At 51.0% G+C, this 8,757-nt stretch overlaps 1 protein-coding gene across 1 annotated transcript; it reads left to right on the top strand.

Annotated features, from left to right (window-relative positions):
• The first annotated feature begins 6,328 nt into the window (after positions 1-6,328).
• On the top strand, positions 6,329-7,345 carry LOC138287171 (putative nuclease HARBI1). Its single transcript, XM_069227531.1, has one exon. It carries the CDS (start codon positions 6,329-6,331, stop codon positions 7,343-7,345), a length of 1,017 nt encoding a protein of 338 aa, XP_069083632.1.
• The last annotated feature ends 1,412 nt before the right edge of the window (positions 7,346-8,757 follow it).

The raw sequence follows: 8,757 nt of genomic DNA, 5'->3' as shown, positions 1-8,757 counted from the left end.
GGTCAATTGACGGGAGCCACCCCTCCTACGTTGGGAGGCCATCCCCAGCAGAGCCTCCGCGGTCTTCCTGCTACCGCGGCGGATGTCCTCCCACCTCTTGCGGCAGTGGGTGCCCCGTCTGTTGTGGACCCCCAGGGTCCGGACGTCCTTAGCGATGGCACGCCAAATGTCGATCTTCTGATGGGCGCTGACCTATGTGACATGGAGAGGGTGGGAAAATAAATATCATCATTTTCTGCATGGTTGATGTGAGTGGGCCCCCCTCCCCAACCTTGCCATATGGCACATGCTCTCATCTGTCATGCGATGCATGCCTCATTCGCTCCCCTCCCCACCATCTTTCATCCACCCCACTCAACACAGGCATTGCCCACAAAGCATGGTCCCAGTGTACTTACCTGTTGGTCTGGAGGACCGTAGAGTAGCGCATACTGGGGGAGGACCCCATCAACAAGTTTCTCCAATTCCTCAGATGTGAAGGCAGGGGCCCTTTCCCCAGTCGCAGCAGCCATTGTATCATCCAGACCGATGTCACAGCAGCACTTGCAGTATAGGTCCTCTCCTGTGGATGATCAGGTCTCGAGTGATTAAGCAGATAGAAGATGGCGGTCACGCCCACGGCGGTGCGTACCGCAGCGGTGCGTACCGCGACCGCCGGCGCACATCGTCATTGGCTCCTGAGACCCATAGGGTTCAATGTTAACCAATGCTGCTTTGCGCCGCGGTCTTCGACCCCCTACCGCCACGGTGTGCCACGCCAGCACATTGACCTCACATCCCATTGTCACACTTCACAGGTCAGGCAGCCGCCATTTCAAGGGCCCACATGGCTTAATTTCTACTGCGTCACACAGGCCTAGACATTGCATTGCCACTCATACAAGCCATTCAATGCATAGCGAATCGTGTTCTGTGCAAGCTGTGGTTACGTACCTGTGGGTTGCTTGACTCTGTACTCCATGTTGTCCTTCCTCGGCACCGTCCGCTGGGACTTGCGAGGAGATGGAGGAATCTTCCCGTGTACAGACCGCTGGTGGACCTGCCGACAATGGAAGAAAGACATGTCATACTGACATACAGACTTGACCGAGCCACTATACAGGAACTGTGTGCCCAGCTGGAGCCAGACCTGATGTCCCCCATTCGCCAACCCACAGGGATTCCCCCTCTGGTGCAGGTTCTGTCAGTACTCCATTTTTTGGCAAGTGGATCATTCCAAACACAGTGGCCATATCATCAGGGATGTCTCAGCCTATGTTTTCTAAGGTTTTGTCCAGAGTGTTGTCTGCCCTGATGAAATACATGCGGAGCTACATTGTTTTCCCTGAGGTGGGCGATTTGGCTACAGTGAAGGGTGATTTCTATGCCCTTGGCCATATCCCCAACATCATTGGTGCCATTGATGGGACCCATGTGGCTTTGGTTCCCCCCAGTGAAAGTGAGCAGGTGTACAGGAACAGAAAAAGTTATCATTCGATGAATGTCCAGGTGGTCTGTTTGGCTGACCAGTACATCTCCCATGTAAATGCCAAGTTCCCTGGGTAAGTGCATGACGCGTACATCATGTGAAATAGCAGCATCCCTTATGTGATGGAACAGCTACAGAGACACCGTGTGTGGCTAATTGGTGACTCTGGTTACCCCAACCTATCATGGCTACTGACCCCAGTCAGGAATCCCAGGACAAGGGCAGAGGAACGGTACAATGAGGCCCATGGGCGTATTAGGAGGGTGATCGAGCGGACCTTAGGCCTCCTGAAGCCCGGGTTTAGGTGCCTGCATATGACAGGTGGATCCCTAATGTACTCACCAAAGAAGGTGTGCCATATCATCGTGGCCTGCTGTATGCTTCACAACCTGGCTTTGCGACGCCAGGTGCCTTTCCTGCAGGAGGATGGTCCAGATGGTGGTGTTGTAGCAGCTGTGGAGCCTGTGGAGAGTGAAGAGGAGGAAGACGACGGGGACGACACAGACAACAGGGACACAGTGATACAACAGTATTTTCAGTAGCACACAGGTACGAATCATCCCCGCCATTTTACATTTACTTAAAGTCTCCTGCCTCTCTACTGTCTGTGTTTCCCCCCAGTTCCTGTTAACTGAGTTGTGACTTTCCCTTCTGTTTTCAGAACTGTGGGCCCCACTGCGTGACATCTGCTTTGTTTGCCCATGGACTACAGCTGTGTGACAGTGGTATGTTGTCATCACAATGTAACTGAACATTTTGGCACCGTTATGTCTAATACATTTATTCAAAATACAAGCAGACTCCAGATTTTTTAAGTGCAATAAGTGATTTTATTAAAGTGCTAAATTTAGGGACATGATTGTAAAACTGTGATGGGTGATGGTGGAGTAATGTCCATGGCAGAGTCCAGTTTTCAGTCTCACAGGTGCATTGTCCATATGTCTGTGGAAGGATGGAGCAGGGGCAGTTTAAGTTTGGACAGGGTGACAATGTGGGACAGTGGGATGACATCAGGGGGTATCGTTTGCTGGCGGGGGTCTTGGCATCCTACTCTGTCTTCTTGTGAGATCTCAGGTACCGCTTGCGGGGTGGTTCTTCTTCTGCAGGAGGTGGGGTTCTGGTGGCCTGTCGTTGTGTGGGGGCCTCCTGTCCACTAGCGCCGGCGGAGGTGGTAGCCTGGTCTGGGTCCATGCAAGTGACAGGGGCCCTTTGTGGTGCCACATGGTCCCGCAATGTGGTGACTATCTGGTAAAGGGCCACGACGATGGTCCCCATTGCGGAACTAATGTTTCTCAGTTCCTCTCTGAACCCCATGTACTGTTCCTCCTGCAGTACCTGGATCTCCTGGAACCTGGCCAGAACCGTAGCCATCGTCTCCTGGAAGCGGTGGTATGCTCCCTTGATGGAGGAGAGGGCCTCTTGGAGAGTCGGTTCCCTGGGCCTGTCCCCCCCCTGTCGCACAGCAGCCCTCCCAGTTCCCCTGTTTCCCTGGGCCTCTGTCCCCTGGACCGTGTGCCCACTACCACTGCCCCCAGGTCCCTGTTGTTGTTGGGGTGGTGGGTCAACCTGGGTGCCCTGTAGTGGTGGACACACCGCTGATTGACGTGTCCTGGAGACAGAGGCATGGGCCCGCTGGGTGGGAGCTGTGCTGGTGTTCCCAGAGGGGGTTAGGTCTGCTGTAGCCTGTGGCTGTCTGTGGGGAACCGACTGTCCCGAGGTCCCCGATGTGCCGGGCTGGTCATCTGGGTCCAGGGAGACAGAGCTGCTGTCATCACTGGGGGCCTCTTCTGGGGGTGGGATGGACATCTCTGGACCCTCCTGGGCGTTGTGGTGGCGTTCGGGTCCTGCAGGGGTATAAGAGTATGGTTATTGCTTCTGTGTGTGCCATTTCGTGTAATGGGTGGGTGGCCGTGTACCCCAGTGCTGGCATTCCCTTGTGGGGGCTTTTGTGACGGTGGCTTGTGGGGGAGATGGGTATGTGCAGTGGGCATGCTTTGGTGAAGGGTGTCCATGCTTTGGGGACGCATGCAGGGCTAGGTTTTGGGATGGGTGGGTTGTGATGGTGAGCCATTTGCAAGGAGTTGGTGTGATGGGGGTGAGGGTGGGGGTATGATTTGGCATGCAGGTGGGGTGGGGGGAATGAAGTAGTGAAGATTAGACTTACCAGAGTCCATTCCTCCGCCTACTCCTGCGAGGCCCTCAGGATGCAGGATGTGAAAGACTTCCTCCTCCCATGCTGTGAATTCTGGGGGAGTAGGTAGGGGTCCGCCGCCAGTCCGCTGTACCGCGATGTTGTGCCTTGATACCATGGAACGCACCTTCCCCCGTAGGTCGCTCCACCGCTTCCTGATGTCGTCCCGATTTCGTGGAAGCTGTCCCACAGCGTTGACCCTGTCCACTATTCTTTGCCATAGCTCCATCTTCCTGGCAATGGTGGTGTGCTGCACCTGTGTCCCGAAGAGCCAGGGCTCTACCCGAACTATTTCCTCCACCATGACCCTGAGTTCTGAGTCAGAGAACCTGGGGTGTCTTTGGGGTGCCATGGGGTGGTGTGGATGAGGTGAGGGGTGGTGTATGTGTTGTAGAGTGTGGTGAGTGTGGTGGTGTATGGTGTTTTGTGCGTGGATATTGTGTGGGTGATGTTGTGATTTGCCTCTGTGTGATGGTCTACTCTATGCTGTGCTGTCTCTATCTGTCCTTCAGTCGCTATTGTGGTCGTAAGGGTTTGTGGGTGATGTGGGTGTGTGTTTTATATTGTATTGGGTGTGTGGGAGTGGTGTGTGTATGTGTCTCAGGTGTGTGTATTTTGAATTGTCCAATGTGGTAGTGTTTTGTAAAGGTGTGTGTATTTTGACCACGGCGGTGTGTACCGCCAATGGAATACCGCAGTTGAAAGACCGCTGCGGGGATTTGTGGGTCGGAATGGCATGGGCGTATTTTTGTTGGCGTGACGGTGGAGGTTTGGTCATCGCCAGTTTTTCGCAGGCCGTTGCTGTGGCAGACTTTTGTTGATGTCGGGTTTTTGGCGGTTTGCCAGTTGCGGGTCAGAATGACCGTGGCGGTTCACCGCGACCGCAGCGGTGTTATGGCGGTCTTCTGACCGGCGGTAAGCGCCTTTTACCGCCGAGGTCAGAATGACGCCCATAGTAATTTGGTTTATATGTCCTGACAGTGAAATACTGCCAATTTTGTTTTTCACTGTTGCAAGGCCTGTCTCTCTCATAGGATAATATGGGGGCTACCTTTAAATATGATTAAAGTGTAGATTCCCCTAGAGAGTAGATGGACATGTGGAGTTTGGGGTCCCTGAACTCACAATTTAAAAATACATCTTTTAGTAAAGTTGATTTTGAGATTGTGCGTTTGAAAATGCCACTTTTAGAAAGTGAGCATTTTCTTGCTTAAACCATTTTGTGACTCTGCCTTGTTTGTGGATTCCCTGTCTGGGTCAGTTTGACAGTTGGGTTGTTTTTCACCTCACACTAGACAGGGACACAAAGGGGGATGGGGTGTAACCTGCATTTCCTGATTAGCCATCTCTGCTAGGAGGGAGGGGTGGAGTGGTCACTCTCATCTGAAAGGACTGTGCCCGCCTCTGACAATGCCGGCTCCAGCCCCCTGCTGTGAGTCTGATGCCTTGCCTGGGCAAGGCAGGATTTCACAAGTAGGTGTGAGTCCCCTTTGAAGAAAGGTGACTTCAAAGACTAAAATGGGTATAAGAAGGGCACCCAAAATCTACAGACTTTAGAAACACTTCTGGATCCAAGAGGAACCTCTGCCTGGAGAAGAGCTGATAGCGGAGGAAGAAGTGCTGCCCTGCCTGTGACTGTGCTTTGTGGAGCTTTCCTGCAGTGCTGCTTCTGCCAGAGTAAGAGGGCAAAGACTGGACTTTGTGTGCCTTCCATCTTGTGAAGAAATCTCCAAGGGCTTGATTTAGAGCTTGCCTCCTGTTGTTTGAAGTCTCAGGGACAGCAAAGACTTCTCTCTGTCAGCACCTGGAGTCTCTGGAGAGACTCCTGTCCCGACAAGTGGTGCCCTATCCAGTACCTGGGCCCTTGAAAGGAAAGCTGGTGGAATCCAAGGAAATGGACTTCGGATGACTTCGGACCGATGCCGCTGCTGAATCCGGTAACGCCACCTGCACCTGAGGGCGTGACCTTCGCTGGAACGCGACGCTCTTCGCAGGCCAGACGCCGCAGCAGCCCCGCTGAAGTCCGCGACTCCGTGGAAGTCGCCGCACCATGTCGTGAGCGACGCCGCTCGAAGTGCACAGATTCAACGTTTCGCACAGACGCCGCGATTCCCGACTTCGCGCATCAGCTTGTTTTCACTCTTCACCAAAGGTACTGTACTTGGGGGTCTACACGACTCCGTGTCCGGCGCCGCTGGTGTCGGCTTGTTGGGAACGACTCCGTCACGACGCCGTGTTAACATCTCATCGAAGCATTTTTGTTTCTAAGCGCTATTTTTGAGTTTAATCTTTAAAAATTCATAACTTGACTTGTGTATGTCGGATTTTTGTCGTTTTGGTCTTGTTTTGTTTAGATAAATATTTCCTATTGTTCTAAACCGGTGTTGTGTCATTTTGTAGTATTTTCATTAAGTTACTGTGTGTGTTGGTACAAATACTTTACACCTAGCGCTCTGAAGTTAAGCCTACTGCTCTGCCACGCTACCAAGGGGGTAAGCAGGGGTTAGCTGAGGGTGATTCTCTTTTACCCTGACTAGAGTGAGGGTCCTTGCTTGAACAGAGGGTAACCTGACTGTCAACCAAAGACCCCATTTTTATTGCTCACAACACTGTGAGAAATGTACTGAGTACTGTTTGTCCCCCTGCCAACATACCGCCAGATCGAAGTGATGAGGTATGAACTACTCTACCGGCCCCTAGTAGACCTGGAAACCATGGAAGAGAGGCACATTATGATGACCTATCGACTGAACTATCTGACCATCAGGAAACTGTTTGCCCAGTTGCAGCCAGACCTCCTGCCAGCCTTAAGGAAACCCAATGTCATTGTTCCAACAGTACAGGTGTTGTCTGTCCTGCATGTTTTGGCTAGTGGCTCATTTCAAGTGAATGTGGAACTGGCTGCAGAGATGTCACAGCCAATGTTCAGTCTAGTGTTACAGGATATGCTGGATGCCCTACTAAAGCATGTGGACAGGTATCTAAGGGTCCCACAACATCCAGAACCGAACATTGTTAAGGCTGCCTTTTACAGCATTGCTCATGTGCCACATGTAATAGGGGCCATTAATGGCACTCACATCGCTGTGGTACCTCTGAGGGCCAACGAACAGGTGTACAGAAACCGGAAGAGTACATATTTGATTAATGTTCAAATGGTGTGTCTTGCAGACCAGTATATGTCACATGTGACTGTGAAATTCACTGGTTCGGCACATGATTCCTACGTCCTGAGGAACAGCAGTGTCCCTGCATTGATGTTACATCTACAGCGAGAAAGGATCTGGCTCATTGATAAGTGCACTGCTGACCATGTCAGCCATCTGTTCTACCTCTCTACACAGTCAGCTCTATGCCTAACACAGTTCCCTAATGTACTGTTCCCATGTCTACACTACACAGGTGACTCTGGATACCCCACCCTGCCCTGGCTCCTGATTCCAGTTAGATATCCAACTACAGATGGGGAGGACAGGTACAATGAGGCACACAGCGGGATGAGGCGTGTGATAGAAAGGACTTTCGGCCCATTGAAAGCAAGATTTTGTTGCCTCCTTGTGTCCGATGGTGCTCTACAGTATCGACCAGGGAAAGTCTGTAAGATCGCTGTTGCATGCTACATGATCTGGCCCTCAGAAGGCACATCCCACTGTTGGAAGAAGGGTACATTGATGCAGGTGCTGTAGCTGAGGCTGGTGACCCTGATACTGACGAGGAGGCAGACGAGGAGGAGACAGCTGACAACAAGACTGACCTAATTCGACAATACTTTCAATGATTCTCAGGTATGTGTGGTCTAAAGTTTAATGAACAGTTGAACCGTGTATGGGAGATGTGATTTTGTCCTCCCGTGTTGTATGCATCAAGCTGTATGAGGAGACTTCTGCCTTCCATCTTTTTTTTCAAACCTGAAGGGAAGCTGGCTTAGCATGAGGGTGAAGTGTAAATGCAATGCTGCCATTTACATGTGATAAATGCTGGTACCATTACATCTCATCCTTATAGATGTACTCAAGTTGTATGGTCCTAAGTCAGAATTGATGAGACAATGGAATGTACAGATATTTGAATTGTCCTGTTCAGCAGACCTATCATTTTGTACTCTAAGCTGCTACCTGGCATCTACCAGTTATTGACAATGCAAAGTGGTACTGTTGGGGATGTCACCTATATGGGATGATACCATTACTTTGCACGTGGATGACTCACAGTCCTAGCCTGTACATATGTGGTGTCCTACCCACTGCAGCATGTATCCTGTGTATGTGAAATACTGATGTATGTGTATTATAATGGCCTACATGGTTTACTCCATTGAACCGTTTCCCTATTTTGGTTCCTAATCAGGTCATATGTATGTTTATAATCTGCTTCCTGACATGACAGTTGGCACCCTTGCCTTTGGTTGTTCCGACCATATGGATGTACTGACACACTTAACGGAAATTCATGCTACATCTGTCCCTCTGACAAACTTGCTGTACAGATATGTGTATATGATTATTGTTTGTTACAAAATATGTCACTTTAAATGATGAAGACACATACACCATAACCTGTGCTCATTAGTGATTATTATGTATTTTACATCACAATTCTGAGGAGTGGATTCATGGTTTCGGAAATCATCAGAGTGGGTAGTCCAGCTATTGGTTCCACAGGTCCTTTATCCATGAGCCTGGGGATAATGGGGTTTTGCATTGGACAGTCAACAGGGTATACCAGTGGCAGTGTTTGTTCTCGGCCTCAGGTCCTGCAGGATGTCTGGATGGATTGATGGCCTCTTTTGCGGGGGTTCCTCTGCTGCAGGGGTGCTAGTGGCCTGTAGGTTCTCTTGTTGGGCTTCCATTCCAGTAGCTGGGGCAGATGTTCAGGGCAGAGATGTTGTAAGACTATTGGATGAGGCCTGCTGCTAGGTGGAGGACGCACACTGGATTCTTGCAGGTTCAGTGAGAACCCCTACAATGGAGATAATGGCTGCATTGTGTGCCTGCCACTGCTGCTTGGACTTCTGATGGTATACCCTCTGCAGCCTCTGGTTCCATCTCTTTCTGATGTCGTCACTTGTGCGTGGATGGTTTCCCACTGCGTTCACCCT

The sequence above is a fragment of the Pleurodeles waltl genome, chromosome 4_1 (assembly GCF_031143425.1).
Source record: "Pleurodeles waltl isolate 20211129_DDA chromosome 4_1, aPleWal1.hap1.20221129, whole genome shotgun sequence".
NCBI lineage: Eukaryota > Metazoa > Chordata > Amphibia > Caudata > Salamandridae > Pleurodeles > Pleurodeles waltl.
The sequence above is the reverse complement of the archived record's forward strand: the minus strand, read 5'-3'. Positions and strand labels throughout refer to the sequence as shown.